Raw genomic sequence first — 21,429 nt, forward strand, 5'->3', positions numbered from 1 at the left:
GACTTGTTAAAAAATGTAGATATTTTACGTTCTTATGGAACTCAGAGGCGCGTCCTAGTGCGCCCTTGGATTGCTATCTATGTAGTGAGCTGACTAGGCTTTATCACACAGCCATTTCGCAAAGCGTCTCTGGCACATGGGCTTTATGAGATCCCTCGCTCAGAAGCGTTCTAACGGGACGAGCTGAGGCGGTTCACTAATCCGCGTCTTAGGCGTCCGCTACAATAACCATAAACCTTTCAAACTTACATTTCCATCCTAATAACGACAACAGCAGGCAATCATGACGATAGACGCTCCCGTTATTTTGACCGCACTTTTCTTCACGATTATTGCCATTATAGTCGCATCGGCGTTCCTGGCGAAGAAACCTCCGCAAAAGAAAGAACAGAAACAGAAACAAGCCGAGGAGAAGAGATCAGAGCACAGAGTGGAGCAACCATCTTCAGCTCCTGCTCCAGCACAGAAGGAGGTGGTTATTGAAAAGAAAAGGGAAGAACCTGTTCCTGTCGCTCCTCTTGTAGAAGCTGAAGTCATCCCCGTGCAACAAACACCTGCACAGGTAAGATGCGCGTTAATGTAGCCTACAGGTACGTTTTTGTGCGCGTCTCACATTGGCGTCTTTGGCCTCGCGTCAAGAGCGCTGCGTTTGTAAGACGTGAAGTCTGGCAAGTTTCAAAACAGTTCAGCTTTTTAAAAATATGTGTCTGTCATCCAGAATCGTTCAGTTCTGATTTGTTTTTGGACGCATGAATGTCTTTGCCTTAACGTTTTCTTAGGAGTCGTTCAACGATATTTTAATAATGGTAAAATTCCTACAACAAGCGTCAAAGTGTCTCCTGCGCGTCGCGTTTGAAAAGAACGCGACGCGCTCTTTCATAAGCATTACATGTAGGCTATTAAAAGAGCAGATTTGAAAAATTACGCTGTTTATTTGGAGTTTATGTAGGCTACTCAGAACCCCAAATTGGGGCACCCTGTATAGTTCGTTTAAGGGTGAAGTGGCAGCACTTGAACGCTGGCTGGTTATCAAAGGTTCACAGCTGATTGCCAAACGGTTTCCAGCTATACAAGACAGTCACGATTAGTCAAGAGCTTTTTCCAAGTGTTCTCATTGTTTTTATGATTTTGGATGTTCTACTTCTTAGTTTGTCATTGATGAGATGTCACTGTTTGGAACTAGAGTTTCTCTTCACAATTGTTGTCCTGTAGCCGATAACTTGAGTTATAGAGAATAAAGTTCAGGAACATGGCTGATAAACACAAAGTACTCACTTACATAACGTTCACTTAATGTAGAAACACAGTTGCTCCAGTGAAGAAGATCCAAACAAGACATTATAGGCCTACTACTATATTTTATAATTTGAATCCCTGTTTGTAGATCTTTTCAAACTGAGGAGATGGCCGTCTTGGCCTATGAGCCGAATGTTTTGCTCAACTACTTTTAAACATCACACTAGTGGACATGATGGAGTTCTGTTTTTGACCTTTCGTATGAGCACGCGTTTGGTGTCGACTTAGAATGTGCTCACCACAGCAGAACCCAGAGCTTTGGACGCAGGGTCCTTCTATATATGGCTTCGAATGTATATCCCCTATATTTAAAAGAGTATATTGTATAACATGTTGCTGTTGAAAGCTTAAGGAGTCTTGAGCACAGGTGTGTGGGACACTAATGAGCACATGATCTTCAGGAAAAAAAAAGTGTTAAAAGTCAAGCTGTTGAGGTGCTAAAACGGAAATTCAGAGCTCCAGTCTTTATAACATCAGTATTGTTGGTTTAATACAATAACCAATTTGACAAGATCCGATTAAACCAATATTCTGGTTATGGGAATAAAAGAAGTTTACATACTCCACAGGTGTTTGAATATTCCATACATTTGATGAAAAAGTGTGTCCTCCTCAGTTTTGGGGAAAGTTACTTGAAAAAGTAATGTTACAATATTGCATTACTTCCTAAAAAGTAACTAATTGTGTTACTTAGTTACTTTTTTAATGGAAAGTAATGCGTTATGTTACTTTTGCGTAACATACTTTTTCTCATCTGGGCTGGAATTGCTTGCTTGGTTGTTTTTAAGATATAAAAGTTATATTTTTGCGCAAATGTAAAATGTAATTTATACATCAAGATATTTGTTATTTAACATTTAATTGACGCAGGTTTGCGCACTTACGTTTTCTCTCAAAGGGAAAACAAAGTAACTGAAGTTACTTACGTGAAAATTTTCTTGTAAATTAAAAAGTAATCCGTTACTTTACTAGTTACTTGGAAAAAGTAATCTGATTGCGTGACTCGCGTTACTTGTAAAGCGTTACTCCCAGGACTGGTCGTCCTTGTTTCAATAATGTATTCTGTATCTGATATCACCCACAATTACCTTGTTTCCTCATGCATACTTATGCTTAGTGAATGTTAATTTATGGATATTTATGGAATCAACCTGATCTCATGATGAAAACGTTCCTGTGGGAACTTTTTTGCGAGATGCGAAATACGTACCAATAAGTAGATATATCAGCGAACACAAACGTTGGTTTTATTCGTGTCACCTCAGTTCTGACTTGAAATGTTCGTTGAGTGGCGCTATAACTCTAATGCTTCATGACGTTTTAAAGGGGTCATCTGATGTCCATTTTCCACAAGTTCATATGATTCTTTAGGGTCTTAATGAAAAGTCTCTAATATACTTTGGTTAAAAATTCTCAATAGTGGTGTAAAAAAAAACACCCATTTACCTTGTCAAAATCAGCTCTGCAAAAACTAATTTTATTAGCCTGGAAAAATCCAGACCCTAATCTATTAAGATTATGGGTCTGGCCTCAAGCAATGAAAAGGACCTAACTCGAGGGGCGGCACCAAGCGTGCGTTTGAAATTCTCACTGCACGCAATTGGATAACTCCAGACCAATCACAACAATACATGGTGTGACGTATCCAGAGCGACGGTGAACATATAAGAGTGGATTTCAATGTTATAACATAAACAATGTGACAAGATTAATAACTATTAATTACGACAGCCGAATCAACCTCATAAAACAATTAGGTCCGATCAAACTATTCATTAACTATCAACTAATATGTGGATAGACGCTAGCACTAGCGTTTCATTCAGCAGCAAGACATATCGTCCTGTTCAAGTTAGGCTACTGTATTACTATTGAATAGTTCCGTTTTTCGTTACAGTAAGTTTACCAAGTGACTCTTACCATTTGTAAATGAGATGGACCTCATCCACCACAATCCCAATCCCGATAACATTTATCACCACTTCTTTTTTAACAGCCAGGACTCGAGACTGCCGAATGCTATCTGGCATTGGCCGTTTCCGATATGTTCCTCTTCGTGCTTAACTACCAGCGGAGCTAACTGACAGATTAAACTCTTGCCGTATCCAGTCGGCAAAACAGCAAAAACGTCCTTCTTGCAAAGGAACGATTCGAGCGCGGCTTTCTGTTCCTCTTTTGTAGCGGCCAAAGCCGTTTCAAACAACTGATTTTCATCTGTAGAATAGATCTCTTTCAATGTTTACTAAATGATTCCGTACGTCGCAGCGCTGTCGTCATCAGTTTAGCTCGCCTCTGGCCCGCCTACATCAGATACACCGATTTGATTGGTTCCCACAATTGCTTACGTATTGCAGTAACATGCATCATTGCTCGAGGCCAGAGTGTCTTGCAGAGACAATTCAAATTGTGCTCTCGCGAGATCTCTGGATTTCCAGGGTATAATTTTATTGCATGGCCCCTTTAAATGCAAATGAGCTCTGCTCGCCCCGCCCCTCTCTGTTGTGGGATTATGAGACGTAATGTTTACTTTAGTCACGTTTAGCTGCGAAACTTGCCAACAAGCACATTATTAAGAAAGGCTGTTTGCAAAGATGCATAAAAAAACCTTTATACATACTTCTGCTGTGTGTGAAGCATCAGGAATGATTCACACGAACATAGATGCATATGTAGATCGGGATCAGCGGTTTCCTTTTAAAAATGAAAGTAACGTTTTCCTCTGCGTCTTCAGCGGCTCAGATGTCGGGGGTACATGACGACTTCTGTGTTCAATATTATTGCATCCAACAACACCTCAATCGGAGACATTCCTCTCTACACAATGGCGATCAGAGTCGGACTGAGCTTCCAAACAAGCTTGTTACATCCGGAAAAGGAAACATATGGAGCTGTAATCATAACTGTGTACGAAAATGATTACAAGTGCTCACTGTTTGACCACCTCTAGTGTTCATTTCTGTTGGAAACTGCAGTGATATGTACTTATTGCTTCGTATTTCGCATCTTGCGAAAAAGTTCCGTAATGAGATCAGGTAGCCCAAAATTCTGGCATATGACAGATTTCTAAAACCACAACAGTTACTTTATCTGTTTTTGGCTGATTTAAACAATTTCATGATATAACCAGAATATGACCAAATTCTGATTAATATTGGAATATTCTTATCAGAAAATTCTACTAATACATATAATTATCTATTTTTTTTTATATGGAATTTATTCTATTTCTCAGTTCTTTAGTCATGGCTTTTCTAACTTGTGTGACATTTATATAAAATTAGGTTTTTGTATGCAACAAAACTGTCAACATTGTGCATCCTTGCTTTTTTCTGAGCTTTATTCTCTTTGCTCAAAGAGACAGAGGTAAAGGCTGAGGAGGAGGTAGCTGTTGAGCCGAAAAAGGAAGAGCCTGTTGCGGTCGCACCCGTAATTGAGGAAGTTGGTGTTGTAGAGGAACAGCCTGCAGTTGAACCTGAGATCATCCCCGTGGAAGAAACACCTGTCCAGGTAAGACGCGTGATATGATGTATAGTTTCTCTGAGTGTCTAGGAACGACGATCTGACAACTCTGAAAATCACGCACTCTTAAAAATTAAGGGGGTTTGCCATAGAAGAACTATTTTTGGTTCCCCAAAGAACCTTTAGGTGATCAGTTCCTAAAAGAACCTCTTTGAAGAACACTCTAAAAATCTAAAAACCTTTTGACTCTAAAGAATCTGGAAGGTTCCATGGATGTTCAAGGTTCTTCATAGAACCTTTTAAAGCATGTACCAGCATGTTTTCAATACGCTCTTTAAAATAAAGGTTCTGTTTGCATTTATGGTTCCATGAAGAACCTTTAACATCCATAGAACTTTTCCATTCCACAAAAGGTTCTTTATAGTGGAAAAACTGTAGATTGCTAAAATACTCTTCACTCTTAAGAGAAATGTTTCTTTTAAGAATTATTCTCTGAAAGGTCTTTCAGGAACTCAGAATGGTTCTTCTATGGCGTCGCTGCCAAAACCTCCTTTTGGAAAATCTATTTTTAAGAGTAATATTTCTTTTGATAGCTGTGAAGTTCCACACACGAGAAACATTAGAACTGGCGTCACACCTCCTGTCCATTCATTACTTCTGGAGACCCTCTGCTATCCATTACACAGCGTTATGTAACATTACTTTTTCTGACTCCACTACAGGCCTGACTAAATCACCATGAGAGTGATAAAATTACGGATAGAGCCAGGCCAAAGCCAGGCTTCAGACTAACTGCATGAAATCTGGTCCGCATTGCAGCTCATTCTGGCTGAGAAACACCCACCAAAGTGGGTTGTTTTTTTTTTGGTTTTGTTTTTTACATTTAGAGGCAGAATAGTAGGTTTCGGGGGGGAAAATCAATGCAAGTAATCGTAAGGCAGTCAGAGTGAGTGGTTATACTTCCTCTGCAGCTGGCATATATATCAGTGAATGTCCTCCATGCAGAAGCTTGGAATATATTGATGATATAATACTCATTTATTGAGGCTATAAAGCATATTTACATAACCTGCTTCCTGCTGAGTTTTATTTTCAGCTCTAATCAAACACACCAGGCCATCAATTTCAAATGAACACCCAAGAGCTTGACTGAGACCCAATCTGCATACTTCATTACTGGATGTGTGTACTTTGAATGAGATGAACACCTTTGACACTATATACTATATATTATGCACATTTTGGGACTGAGGCTTTGATTAGCAGGTTCAGATGTGTTTGGTTAGAGGTGAAACTGAACTCTGCAAGAAGGAAGATCTCCAGGGACAAGGTTAGAGACTTAAGTGTTGATTGGTTTATAAACTCTTGGATTGTGTTTGTTACCCATGGGGCGGTTCTCCAATAGATGTGTGACTTTGGAAGAGAGCTGGAAGATGGATCATCTCCAGCAGAATTTGCCCTGCCTCTAGCCTAGATATTTCTAGGATGAACATGAAATGAAAATGGATTTCACTCCAAAACAAAAAATCCTTCATTTTCTATAAAACTTGAGTTGATGCCACTTGAGAAAAACAAGTACACTTAATTGTACTGAATGTGTGCTTCTAGACATATTTCACATCATATAAGTGTTTTAAAACTGTACTTGCAGCCAATATTAATTAAATAAACTTAAGTGCCCACTTAAGTGTAAAGAGACTTTCATGACTTAGGATTTTTTCCATAATAAGCACTATTTAAGAAAAAAAAAGTGTACTTCTTTTTACAAAGGGCATCATATTTTATATAATATTTATATAGTGTATATAATCAGTTTCAGTTCTGTTCTACCTTGTTTCTCAATTCATTGTTTCTCGTGTTTTACTTGGAGGTGAAACAGGTTGAGAATAGGTTGAGAATGCAATTTCACGTTGACTTCAAACTCTGGCGTAACCACTGTGGTCCCCCATGATCTTTGGCACTGTGACTATTGGACATGCTGACCTGGCATGCCTTTTTTTTTTTTGGCACTTTCAGACCTCCCTCTATGTCCCTAAAGACATTTAATATCTAGAAAGAAGGGCTCGAATTTCACCATTCTTTGCACTGAGCCTTGTTGGATTGACTCAACGAGTCTCAGAAATTGGTTGCTTCTTGACTCTGTACGTTGTTTATCTGCTATTTTGTCATTTCACGCCTCATAATCGGATGTTTTGTTCTGCTTTTGGTTGGTAAACCAATGCCGCAGAGTGTGCACTCTGTCATACACTCTCAGAAATAAAGGTACAAAAGGTACCACTAGGGAAGTACATTTTCAGAAGGTAAACTTTTGTACCTATTAGGTTCTGATATGTAGACTTTAAGTGCTAATATGTTCCTTTAAGGGTGTGTTCACACTTGTTCGGTTCGTTTGGTTCATTTGGTCTGGGCGAAAAAGGAAAATGATACATTTGGTCCTGGTCCGCTTAGCGTTCACACTGCCATTTTTGACAGCGAATCTAAAGATACCAAGCCTAAAGTCCTAGTGATACATTCAAAACCTGATTGGTCGGGTTGAGTAACGTATATTTTGTGACGGAACTCAACGAACACTACGAACAAAAGGAAAAGGTGCATTCGACTTAACCCGAATACAACTAATGCCGTCTGCTGGACTAAGCGCGCTCATTGTTTGTGTGTTTATGAATTTATTTTCACCTATTTTCACTCACAAAGAGCTGATAAAAGACACTTTAACTCCTCGTTGCTCCATCCCTAGGCTGGTTTTAGCTGGTCATAGCTGGTCATCAGGCTGGTTTTAGAGGGCTTTTGGCCACTTTCCTAGCCTGGCCAGGCTGGGAGACCAGCTAAAACCAGCTACTTCCAGCTTAAACCAGCTACGATCAGCCAACCAGCCTAGGCTGGCGTTAGCTGTTTTTTTCAGGAGGGATGTTTGCTCTCTGCCCTCATTTTGTTTGGGTACTCTGCTTGTTCCCTTTATGAAATCATGTCGTATAGCGACATTGCTTCCTGTTTTTGGTTCGTTTAGAAATATTTGGTCTGTCTTGCGTTCATATCTTATTACCGCACCAAAGACCGTTTGGAACGGACCAAGAACCATCTTTTTTTTTTTTTTTTTCGTCTCTGTCTGCTTGTTTGGTGCCCACAAGGGTTCAGACTTGGGTTCACACTTACTCAAATGAACCACACTAACAGAGCAATTGCACCAGAGTTTGTTTTAATCGAACCAAATATTACAAGTGTGAACACACTCAAGGTATCAAAATGGCCCCCTTAGGTAAAGCTTTTGTACCTTAATTTCTGAGAGTATAGTCTTATTTTTAAGCACCTGAACCAGTTAAAGGAATCAAAAAGGAATATGTCCAAAAAATGACAATTTGAATACAACAGAACAGTATCTAAAGTGAGGCATATGACCTAAATCACTCTTGCTTCAGGGGCTGACTAATTGCGTCAATTTTAGGTTTATCTTTCTTCCCCGTTCCTTTTTGGGCTCTTTCTCAACAATTTGACGATTCCTGTTCTCAGCTCCTCAGGTTTCATTTGTTCGGAGTGTTTTACCTTCCTTACATGGCAATGTGTATTCAGAGGGAAAGCCTCAAAGGGGAAAGCTGTACCAATCTGCTCTGAGGTGCCGCCAACAAGAGTTCAACACCGGATGTAGTCAGCAAAAAACTATGTCCTCCAACGCAGAGCTTGTTTCGGTTATTTAGGCTGGAACATAACATGTGAATGAGTGGCTGAACGGCAAGGTTAATTTAAAACCAAAGACGTCAGTGTTGAATATGCAGACCATGAGCATCTGAAACAGGGCGAGCGCTCAAGAACATTCCTCAGTAGTTTGTTTCTGTCTCCACGCCAGTCAGGCTCCTAACAGCAGTCTGCTGTGGAATCCGTCCATCTGCCTGCTGATTGGTCCGGCTTTCCTCTGACTTTGCTGGTTTGGAATTTTGGCCTGTTGCTGTTAACTTCCTTTTTCAGTGATCTGTGCAAACATTGACTTGATTGATTTCCTCTAGGTGTGAGTTGAACTGATTGGGATGTTGATGTTTAGTTACATCCTCAGTGAACTTCATATTTGCCTGAAGAATTCTGGAAAAGTAAAGGGCATTTGTTAAAACATTTCACAGTAGGTTTTAAATGAGATGTTTGAGATGTACAGTCAGTGTTGAGTGTTATATTTGGTTCTACTTGCATTCAAAATTAAGTAACTTGGGCCTTAAAAGAGAAGTTCAGTTCCAGAACAAAAACTGACTGATAATTTACTCACCCTCTTGTCATCGAAGATGTTCATGTCTTTCTTTCTTCAATCAATACGAAATAATATTTCTTGAGGAAAACATTTCAGGAATTATCTTCATATAGCGGACTTCAATGGTTCCCCCAAGTTTGAACTTCCAAAATGCAGCTTAAATGCAGCTTCAAACGGCTCTAAATTATCCCAGCCGAGGAAGAATGGTCTTACCTAGCAAAACGAAATGGAAGTTCAAACTTGGGGTCACCATTGAAGCCCACTATATGGAGATAATTCCTGAAATGTTTTCCTCAAGAAACATAATTACTTTTCGACTGAAGAAAGAAAGACATGAACATCTTGAATGATAAGGGGGTAAGTAATTTATCTGTAAATTTTTGTTCTGGAAGTGAACTACTCCTTTAACTAAGCTTTATAGGGTTCGGAACACATCCACAATCTCTGTCTTGCCCTTTCAGTCACAAGCGGTGATGTCTCTTAACTAAACAATGGTGCGGTACAGTATGCTAGTTATGCTAGTAGGCAGACACTGACTGTATGTGACAACTTTGGCCTCATGACACAATGGCCTTTTTGTAAGAATTCAAAGCGGAGTTAAAGGGTTTGTGGAGAATTCATTCAGTGCAAACGTTTTCCATAAAGGAGTGAAACAATGAGAGCTTATTCTAGTTGAGATGCTTTGGCCCACTGCCTTCGATAAGATGTTAAACTAATGTAAATTGATTATCTTCTTGCTTGAAAAATGGAAATAGTCAAAAACGTCTAAATAAGGTCTTTACATGAATAACTGACATTAAAAGAAAAGAATCTTGCCCATCAAATAAAAAAGGCACAATTTATGCTGCTGTGTCAGTCAGAACTATGCGTTTAATATATTTTTGACAGTTTACTTTAACAGTTTATTGTATATGGGTGACTCCAGGGACATGTATAAAGCATAAAGCCTCTGTAAATCCTTTCAGGATCCGTTTGTCTTAGGTGATATGTCAAATTTAGCGTTGCGTGTATTCTCACCCTGACCTCCATATGTGGTGGCATCAAATATAGATTTGCCATCATCCACTGAAAGAGGATCTGAGATGACAGTTATGCCCGGGATGGCATTGCATGCCGTCTGACATCCTCACAGGTTGTTCACGCTTTCTAAGAGCATCAGGGGCTAATGGACTGTTGGCAGTCATCACCGCGAGGAAGAATCCGTCTCAAGCTGCCCTAATTCCCTCACTGTCTTTGATGTGTTTACGTCTTGGGAATGCTGTGAGACATTAGGTGACTTTTTTGGATTCAAAAACATTGAGATGTTGATTTCATGTTGTAAAATGGATAGTTCTGGCTTTAAATGTGTTGAAATTAGCCCTACGCAAAAGACCCCCCCCCCCCTTTTTTTTTGTCTGACAAGCCATGGCACTCTCACCCCACCCATCATGAAAAATACATTGTGGAGCAAAGAGGACATTGACAACATGGCAAAAGACAAGGCAGAGTAGGTTACTTTTGATATTAAACACGTTTTTAAATAAATTCAAAGAATAAATTTTATGTTGTGGCTCTTTAATGTGTTGTGGCAGATCGCTGTAGCGCCTCAGTTCAAGCGACATGTGAACCGTGCATCTCTTACTACTAGTTATAGCACAAAATAAACGTGACTGAACATCAGAAGATATCTTGGTTCATATCAACCGTGGAAAGATGTCAATAGACGCATTTTTCAAGTTCAAGTCCACCAATGTTAATCTACTCTCCAGTATGGTTTGTTTGTTGGCCAAAATGGCAGATTCTGCATTATGATTGGTCAAATCGCCTGTCAATCAAGCTCCCACTGAAGGGTCAATTGTGGCAGATCAAACTGAATTGCATCATGGAATGGATTTCTATGGCTGAGCAGTTGCTTACAAGCCTCACATCACCAAGTACAATGCCAATCATTGGATAGTGTTATAAAGCAAGCCACCACTGGACTCTGGAGCAGTGGATACCTGTTCTGTGGAGTAAAGAATTACACTTTTCTGTTTGCCAGTCTGATGATTCTGGAGAATGTTACCTGCCTGAGTGCATTGTGCCAACTGTAAAGACTGGTTGAGGATAGATAATGTTATAGGGCTGTTTTTAAGGGGTAAGGCCCCTTACATCCAGTGAAGGGAAATCTTAAATGGATAGTTCACCCAAAAATTAAAATTACTCCATGATTTTTCACCCTCAAGCCATTCTAAGTGTATATGACTTTCTTCTTTCAGACAAATACAATTGGAGATGTATTCAAAAATGTCCTGGCTCTTCCAAGCTTTATAATGGCAGTGAATGTCCAATAAAGTGCATCCATCCACCATAAAAAGTGTTCTACAAGGCTCCAGGGGGTTGATAACCCTGCTGAAAAAAACAGCTGGTTGGCTGGTTTAAGCTGGAAGTAGCTGGCTTTAGCTCTAAAACCAGCCTGCCGACCAGCTAAAACCAGGCTGGTTGACCAGCTAAAACCAGCAGCTAAAACCAGCCAACCAGCCTAGGCTGGTTTTAGCTGGGGTTTTTTTCACCAGGGAAAGGCCTTCTGAAGTGAATCGATGCATTTGTTTGAGAAAAATATTCATATTTAAAACTATAAATCATAATCTCTAGCTTCCGCTAACTGTCGTACTCTCTTTCCATTAAATGATGGATGTAGGTGTAGCGTAAGCTCCGATGAGAATATAATGATCTCACAAAAAAACAAGTTTTGTTTACAGCAAAGGAAAACCAATCTGTACTTGGCTTATTTTGAAATCCTCCAACATTTGTAAAGGAAAATACTCATTTTTGTTTTGCTCTATTCTCTGTGATACTTTGTTCATCTCTTCTCACCAGAGTTTACGCTACGCCTACGTCCTATTTCATCTGCTGGAACAATACTCTCTCATGAACGTGTGAGATTAGGGATTATACAGTTGTTGTTGTTTTTTTTGTTGTTTTTTTTTTTTTAAACAGTGGGTAGCCATATTTGTTGGGATTCGGTCACGGTGCCTTGCTCAAGGGACTCACCTCAGTCGTGGTATTGAGTGTGGAGAGAGTGCTGTACATTCACTCCCCCCACCTACAATCTCTGTCGGACCTGAGACTCGAACCTTTGGATAACAAGTCCGACTCTCTAACCATTAGGCAGTTTTGATGACGTCTTTCACACTTTTCTTGTCCCTGACAGTGTTATTTACTTCGCAGTCAATGGGACAACCACAAAGCTTGTACGGGTTTGGAACGAAGTGATCAATGACAAAATTTTCATTTTTGGGTGGAGCAACCCTTAAAGCTTGGAAGAGCCAGGACATTTTTAAATATAACTCTGATTGTTTTCGTCTGAAAGAAGAAAGTCATATACACTTAGGATGGCTTGAGGGTGAATAAATCATGAGGTGATTTTCATTTTTGGGTGAGCTATCCCTTCAATGATTCAGCATATCAAGACATTTTGGACAATGCTATGCATGAGGGAACAGTTTGGGGAAGTCAATTTTCTATTCCATCTTGTCTATTCCCTAGTGCACAAAGCAAGGTCCATAAAGCCATGGTTGGATGACTTTAGCATGGAAGAACTTAACTGACCTGCACAGATTCCTGACCTTAAACTCATCAAACACCTTTGGGATGAACTAGAACGGATATTGCGAGCCACGTCTTTGTCCGACATCAGTGCCTGACCTCACAAATGCTCTACCGGATGAATAGGCAAAAATCTGTTCAGAAATGGCCCAAAATCTTGAGTAAAGCCACCGAAGAGTAGAAACTGTTACAGCTGCGAAGGGGGACCATTGGATTTAGAATGCAATGTCAATAAAGTCCCAATTGATGTAATGGTCAGATGTCCCAATACTTTCGTCCATAGTGTATATTGTATTGCAGTGGTTTGCCTCAAAAACTCTCATTCTGATTGTTGTCAAACTTGTTTTCTGTGGTGATCAACGGCATGTCTTTAATGCTGACTCTGAACTTGGAATGTTCCTTTTAATGTGCCAAGTTTCTACATTGCTTGTCAAATGAACAATGTAATATGGTTGAGGATTTTTTTACTGGTAATGGTATTATTATACAATTACAAGGTGTGCCTTGTCTTTTTGCATTTGCTTCTGTTGTACTTGGTGCCTTTTTGTTTCTCAACTCTAGAATCCAGTAGCAGATTCTATTTCATCAGTTTGTCAGTGGGATTTGAGGGTTACTTCACAGCCACTTGTGTGCATGTGTGAGATGGAATGCACAATCTGCTGGTGGTCAGTGGATGCCAACATTCTTGAAGCAATAAAGTTTGGTTTCAGAGAGGGAATAGAGTTGCTATTCTGGTAGCAGCTGTCTTGACATGTTTAGCCATGCATTATCCTCATCCAGTGGATGATTAAAATGCACAAAAGCAATCCATATCTACAGGCTATAACATCAGAGTCTTAACATGGTCTTGTATTTGTGGTGTTCTGTTAGTATTGCTGTCATTCTTACGGTCATTCTCTTTTACCAGCTTGTTGTTGCCATTCTGAGTCACCTAATCTAATAACAACACAAATCTACAGTTAATCCTAAATTTAACCTCTCTGGATAACCTTAATCCGTACAGACTCCAATTCAATTCAACCCAGTCTCCACTTTGCTCCTGGATGGTGTAAGGTGGTGCTGCAGTACAGCTGAGGCCATGTCACAGAGTATGGTAGTGTTAGGTATTAGTATTGGTTTCAAATTCAAATCTATTCACACCCTAAAAAGTGGCTACTAAAAGGATTTTTAAACCGATATTTCCAGCACTCCCTTGGATTGAATCTGAAAGTTTTTACGCTGTTCTTTCTGCCCTCTAGCCTCCGATTCTTAACCACCATGAGTGGTCAGGAGGTCACTTGGTGGTTGTAAGACACCTGTTTCTCGCAGGCTTCTGGGAGTGTATGTAAGCCGTTGAGCTAAGAGCTTCAATGAGCGGCAGAAGCAGTGAAGTGGGTTTGGACGAGGGTTAGTCAGAAGAAGTAGGAGCTTTGTGTTCTTGTCATGGACAGGTGCATTTTAAGGCAGGAGAGGCAGGACGACAGACTGCAGATGACAGCTGTCATGAAGGCACTCTACACCAGCCACATGGGGAATGAAGCTCTGAATTTGCTGTTCACTGCTGAGATGAATGTTTGAATTTAGTGGCTCCCAAGTGGAACTGCAATGTATGAATGAGATTTTCAATTTGGTTTCTTTTGAGTCTCGTTTGGTTTTGTTTTTGTTTTTTGTTTTTTTGTTTATTTTGTTCTAGGCCTTGGTTTATTCTGGGTTTTGTTCAGGGTTTAGGGTTTTAATTGGGGTTTGTTTTAGACCTTGGTTTTGTTTTGTTCTAAGTCTTGGTTTGTAATGGGTTTTGTTATGGGTTTGTTTTAAGTGGGGTTTTGTTCACGGTTTTGTTTTGTTTGGAATTTGTTCTAGGCTTTGGTTTGTTGTGGGTTCTGTTCTAGGTTTAGAGCAGGGGTCACCACACTCGGTCCTGGAGGGCCAGTGTCCTACAGAGTTCAGCTCCAACCCTAATCAAACACACCTGAACCAGCTTATCAAGGTCTTAATAGGTATACTTGAAACTTCTAGGCCGGTGTGTTGAGGCAAGTTGGAGCTAAACTCTGCAGGATACCGGCCCTCCAGGATCAAGTTTGATGACCCCTGGTGTAGAGTGTTGTTCTCCGTTTTGTTTGGAGTTTGGTTGTAGGCCTTGGTTTGTTATGGGTTTTGTTTTGCGTTTTGTTCAGGGTTTGGGTTTTTGTTCTGATTTTAGATTTTTGTTTCAGGATTTTGTCCAGGGATTGGGGGTTTGTTTTAGACCTTGGTTTTGTTTTGTTCTAAGTCTTGGTTTGTTATGGGTTTTGTTTTGTTCTGGGTTTTGTTATGGGTTTGTTTTAAGTGGGGTTTTGTTTCACTGTTTTGTTTTATTTGGAATTTGTTCTAGGCTTTGGTTTGTTATTGGTTTTGTTCAGGGCTTAGATTTTGTTTCAGGATTTTGTTCAGGGATTGGGGGTTTGTTTTAGACCTTGGTTTTGTTTTGTTCCAAGTCTTGGTTTGTTATGGGTTTTGTTTTGTTATGGGTTTGTTTTAAGTGGGGTTTTGTTCACGGTTTTGTTTTGTTTGGAATTTGTTCTAGGCTTTGGTTTGTTATGGGTTTTGTTCAGGGTTTAGAGTTTTGTTTCAGGATTTTATTCTGGGATTAGGGTTTTGTCCTGGATATTATTTTATTCTGAGTCTTGAGTTTGTTGTGGAGTTTGATTTCTTATGTTTTTGTTTTGTGTTGTGGGTTTTGTTTTGTGCTAGGTTTTGTTCAGGGTTTGGGTTTATTTTTTTTTTTTTTTTTTTTTTTGTTCTGGGTCTTGGACTGTTCTGGATTTTGTTTTTGTTTTGTTTTGAGTATTGTTTTGTTTTGTTTCTAATGTCCCACATAATAAGCGCATGTTTCTACATAAGAAAATCCAAACCAAGCATTATTTTGTCAGAAAAATGACTTAATTTGAGTAAAGTAATGAATATACATTTAAATTAATTCAAGGAGACATTTTATTTTTTTTAGAGCAACTATTAGCCTACCTATTAACCTGAATTCATCACACCTTGTATTTACAGCATTATCAACTCTATCTAAATTACCTAGAATGATTTGTTAAAACATTTTAAAATGTTAATCTTTCTCTCTACTTCTAATCTCTACAGGCAGCTCCAGAACCTGAACCCGAGCCCGAGCCTGTACCTAAAGCAGTCGTAGAATCTGCACCTGTGGAAGAGCCCGTCCCTGTGCCAGAACCAGTGCCTGAGCAAGTACTCGCCTCATCACCAGAACCAGTAGAAGAGCCAGTGCCTGAAACAGTGAAGGAGTCTGTTCCAGAACCAGAACCAGTGCCTGAACCAGTCCCAGAAGTGGCCACCCCTGAACCAGTATCAGTGCTCACCCCAGAAACAACGTCTCCACCCACCCCAGAACCAGTTTTTGTATCAACCCCTGAACCAGAGCCAGCACCCATTGCAGAGGAACCATCTGCACCAGCCCCAGAAACAGCACCTCTGCCCATCCCTGAAGCCTCACCAGCAGCCGAATCCCTTCCAGAGGTCTTTCCAGAGGTCCTAGAGAATAATGGTATGGATGGTAAATACAGAAAAACTGTAATATTGTGAAATGTTAATGCAATTTACAATCCAGTATTCAGTGTCGCATGATCCTTGGGAAATCATTCTAATATGCTGATTTATTATCGGTATTGGAAACAGTTTTGCTGCTTAATATCTTTTTGGAACCTGTGATACTTTTTTCAGGATTCTTTGATAAATAAAACTTTTGCAACAAACGCTTCATTCAAAGTTTGGAGTTCTTTCTCTTTTTTATATAAATAATACTTTTATGCATTTATGTGTCAAATTGATTAAAAAAGTGATAGTAAAAACTTATATGGTTAGAAATGATTTTTTTTTATTTTGAATAAATGCTGTTCTTTTTAACTTTTTATTCATCAAAGAATCCTGAAAAAAGTATCAAAGGTTCCAAAAAATATTAAGCAGCACAACTGTTTCCAACACTGATAATAAAAGTAATAAATCAGCATATTAGAATGATTTCTGAAGGATCATGTGACACTGAAGAGTGGAGTCATGGCTGATGAGAATTCAGCTTTGCATCACAGAAATAAATTATATTTTAAGGTATATTAAAATAAAAGACTGTTATTTTGCAAAAGTATTTCATAATATTACTTTTTTCTGTACTTTTGATCAAATAAATGGAAATCTGATGAGCATAAAATACTTTTTTTTTTTTTTAAACAAATCGCACTGATCCCAAACGTTTCAGCAGCAGTGTGTATATATTTGTTTAGATCCTAGTCTTCTGTATTTAATCTTTCATTTTCTTGTCGTATCTGCCCATGGCTCTCTAAGCAGCAGGTTTCATTATGCTCCGTAAGAGCAAGTTTTTTTTTTTTTTTTCAGAACAGGGCTGTGAGTGCTCACAGAGATAAACGCTCACAGGGTGACCCACTCACACACACTGGAGCTTTGTGCTCGCCGGCTGTAAACTGACGCCAATCTGTAACTGGGTCCTGGTCACACACTTCCTTTGTTCTCCCAGCGGTACATTGGCCTCTAGGTTGCGGACTTTTGCATTTACATTCAGACATCAGTTGATGTGCTCAGACATAACCCTCATTTGCAAACAGGTCAGTTTATGAATTATAAAAGCAGAGCTAGTTTCAGCAGCAGATGTGAGGTGTGTGAAACAGGCTTCAGCCTCTAACAGCATGTGCACAACAGTGTTTATCCGTGATTTAATATAAAGACTTCCAAGCTGCCAGTGCCAATGTCTTGACAGGCCTGCAAGTGGATTAGACCTGATAGGATGTTAATCTGGGTTAGGAACAGGGTGCAGTGTCATGGAAGATTGTCTGCCCTTCCTGTCTTGTCGTCTGATCCTTCAGGATAATACAGACACTTTCATACTGGTTTGTGTATCAAGATAAGGAACAGGTAGACAGGAAACAAGTATTTGACATTTGGTTTTACAGGCTTTTCACTTTTAGCAGCTAGCCTCTGCTGATAGACGCTGTAACTACACCATTATGGGGACAAAAGCCCTATTGAGATGGTAATTGTTTCTCATGTGGACCTCTGTGAAAAATACATTTACATGGCACCTTAGTCATAATTCATTCAGACGGTGATTTATTGCTCAAAAGGGCCAATCGCATGACAGTCTGCTGTGAATAAAATGTCATATGCTTGCACAAAAGGACGAGAGTGGTGGCGTTGTTTCGAAAATCAGTATAAACAAACACAGAAGAAGAGTATTCCTAGAGAGAAGAGGATACGCTCTTGTTATCATCACATCTGAGAACAGATGGTTATTCTCACCTGTTCTTAATATCATTTCTGTTAATTCTTTAATTATGTGATCTGGAGGAGAACACTGTCCGTTTTCATCCACATGCGCGAGTGTTATATCAGTCAGAGTGTCCAGAGTGTTAAAAAAAATGACTGAAACATTTTTCTACTGTTCTACACATTAAATATGAAAGCAAACAGACATATGACTGTTATATTATATATTATGTGGTGTGAAAGCACCATTTGTCAGCGATTCGCCTCGCGTTTTTGCATCGTGCTCAGTGTGGAAAGGCCTTTAAACAGTGAATTTTGAATTGATTTCTTCTTGTAAACTCAGATGTGGATTCAAACGGAAATTAGATTACCACACAACCTTGGTGTTTGTCTTTAAAAAAAAAAAGGTCATTTGGATTTTTAACCAGGTGGTGAGAGAGAAACTGACATTCTGGATTCGGAAGGCAATAAAATCAGACTAACGCCTGTAAATGTTGAAAAACAACTTACATCCACATGAGAAATAATTACCATACAAGCCTGGCATAAATGTAACTAAAAGTAAACTAAAAGTTTTGTAATACATTTTATAATGTAATTCATTCCTGTGTTGTTAAAGTTAAACTCCAGTCTTCAGTGTCACATGATTTTTCAGAAATCAGTCTAATATCATGATTTGTTGCTCAAGAAAGTTGATTATTATCAATATTTAAAAACTATTTAAAGTGTTGTTGTTTTTTTTTTCAGGATTCTATGAATCTCATGATGAAAATGTACCTGAGGAAACTTTTTAGCGAGATGCAAAATGCGTACCACCATGTACTTTTTGTGACGTATGCGATTTATTTATTTTTTCCCAAAAACTGATGAACGTACATGTGGCACGTTTTATGTGGCGTTGGTTTTGTATGCATCGCCGCAGTTCTGACTTGAAATGTCCGTTCAGCTCTTTCATCGTGATGTTATGTTTTAATGGGATTTGTACCCAAGGATTTCACATCCTAAGTTTCAATTCCAAGCCAGCTGAGCTACAGAGCAAGTTTGCTACGTCCAGAAAGCCAAACATATGAAGCTGTAATCATAGCTGTGTATGAAAACTATTACAAGTGCTCACTGTTTTACCGCCTCTAGTGTTAATTTCTGTTGAAAACTGCAGTGATCTGTACTTATTGGTAGCAACGAAACGTTTTCAAAAACTGCAATGTTCAAGTCCACTTAATCACTTTTCGTCAGGTCAATGTTAAATCTGATATCATGGTCTCTTCCAGATGTGGCAGCTGCTTTACTGACAGATGAGGTCGAGACCCTAGAAGTCGTGCCCGGTGATAAGAGGACCACCAAGTTTGAGAAGCGAATGACCAAGGAGGAGATGGAAGAGGAGCAAAGGTCAGTATTTCCCTTCTCCCTCAATCCATCCACTGAAGCAACAGCTTCTCGTAAATCAACATTTCACTGTTTTGCACTTAATCTAGAAATGCTTGAATTGAACAGCATTTTAAGCATGTGACGTGTGTATGTGAAGTATGCGAAGCCTCCCCTTTGAAGTATGCAGAATCACACTTTTTAGTGACTCTACAGTGCAAAAGTTTTAGGGTTGTTAAATATCCTCCAGTTACTGAACAAACTTGCACAGTGTATTTTCTCAGATAGCACATTTACATCTGGCAGACGTCTGTAAGATATCAGTTTTACATTCATTCTAAATCATGAACATCTTAAACACATCTAATAGACGTCTATTTGACATCTGATAGGAAAGGTCCAGTAGACATATTGCAGATGAGCAAACTACGTCTTGCAGATGTAAATGTGAAAAATGTAGTAGTTTGGGGGGCATGTTCTGTTTTGAGGACAGTTTTTGTCATTGCTCCTTGAAATTTTGGGCGATTTGTAGCGGTATAATACACATCCCACCCCAGCGCTCACTGTGGGTGTTGTTTGGATAAGGAGGGTGAGATAGATGTTTACAGCAGTGCTCATATCTACAGCAGACTGTCAGGGGCACTCGCGGGGGCTCAAGGTTTGTCTGGAGGTTCAGGCACACTTTGCCTTGGGGTGGGTGCGGTTTGTTTGCTTGATAAGACATATAGATTGAGCAGTTGGGCATCTGAACTAAAAATAAAACTTGAGCTGAAATATTTGGATAGTCTGCTTTAGACATGTTTACATGACACCATTTTCAACTAAAAACGGAAAACCTTTTATATGTTTTGGCCATCGATTTACACGACATACACTTTTTGAGAGCATGAAAACTTTTGAAACACAAACTTTTGAAAATAGGTTTCAAAGTGCAAGTTTTTTAAAAACTATATGATTAAAGGGATAGTTTGCCCAAAAAGTAAAATTCTCATTATTTACTCATCCTCGTGACGTTCCAAACTGGTAAGACCTTCAGAACAAAAATGAAGATATTTTTGATGAAATCCGAGAGTTTTCTGACCCTGCATAGGCAGCAACACAACTGACACATTCAAGGCCCAGAAAGGAAGTAAGGACATCAGTAAAATGGTTCATGTGACATCAGTGGCTCAACCACAGTTTTACGAAGCTTTTAGAATTGAATCGTTGAATAAAGTCATTATATTTGTTTTCTTTGTGCACAAAAAGTCTCATAGCTTCATAAAATTAAAGTTGAACCACTGATGTCACGTGGACTATTTTATAAGTAGCATCGCCATCTACTGGCCTGGCATGAATAATACAACATTTTTAATCATTTACATTGATCCATGTGTACGGGGATCTGCACACAAAACTTTTCAAAAACACAAAGGAAACACTTTTCTTTTTTTAATACATTGCTGTTGTGTAAACATACACTACAAGTAACTTTACAACTACATGTCAACCAACTCTTATTAAAGTACTACTAGACTGTTGGGGTTAGTGGAATAGGTTGACATGTACTTTATACTCAGTAGAATGTCTTTTGGTTGAACATTTCATTTTTGGGTGAACTATCCCTTTGTTCATCTTCAGAACACAAATTACGATATTTTTTTTATGAAATCTGAGAGCTTTCTGAGCCTGCATAGACAGCACATTCAAGGTCCAGAAAGGTAGTAAAGACATTGTTAAAATAGTCCATGTGACATCAGTGGTTCAACCATAATGTTATGAGAAATTACGCAAAGATATCAAAAAGAATGACTTTATTGCATTGCGGTACTCTTGATAAAGGTGGCAGACTGTCTCAGGAAGAGAAGAAATCATTGAATGAAGTCATTATTTTGGTTTTCTTTGTGCACAAAAAATATTCTCGTAGATTCATAACATTACGGTTGAACCACTCATGTCACATGGACTATTTTAACAATGTCTTTACTACCTTTCTGAGCCTTGAACATGTCAGTTGCGTTGCTTTTCTATGCAGGATCAGATAGTTCTCGGAATTCATCAAATATATCTTAATTTGCGTTCTGAAGATGAACCAAGGTGACAATTTTCATTTTTGGGTCAACTATCCCTTTAAAGTTAGTAGGACGTCTAAAGCGGTCTATCATTATAAAGTGTGAATTTAGAGTACAAAACTCAAGAGATGACTGTTGATTTTGTTAAATTTATTTGTTCTTTCATCAGAATGATTCAAACATAAGTCTTAACAAATTACGATTGCGATC

General features: G+C 39.0%; 1 protein-coding gene across 4 annotated transcripts in view; it reads left to right on the forward strand.

Annotated features, from left to right (window-relative positions):
• The first annotated feature begins 134 nt into the window (after positions 1-134).
• LOC141337349 (uncharacterized) overlaps positions 135-21,429 on the forward strand; it is a 34,465-nt gene continuing 13,170 nt past the window's right edge. For 3 of the 4 annotated variants that reach the window (XM_073843157.1, XM_073843149.1, XM_073843165.1), the window contains exons 1-4: positions 135-562; positions 4,654-4,803; positions 15,656-16,076; positions 19,075-19,192. In XM_073843157.1, coding sequence (XP_073699258.1) covers positions 284-562; positions 4,654-4,803; positions 15,656-16,076; positions 19,075-19,192 — 968 coding nt within the window. In that variant the 5' untranslated portion in view covers positions 135-283. The remainder of the gene's footprint in view (positions 563-4,653; positions 4,804-15,655; positions 16,077-19,074; positions 19,193-21,429) is intronic. The other variant, XM_073843173.1, reaches the window with a different exon arrangement.

This window comes from Garra rufa, chromosome 1 (assembly GCF_049309525.1).
Source record: "Garra rufa chromosome 1, GarRuf1.0, whole genome shotgun sequence".
NCBI lineage: Eukaryota > Metazoa > Chordata > Actinopteri > Cypriniformes > Cyprinidae > Garra > Garra rufa.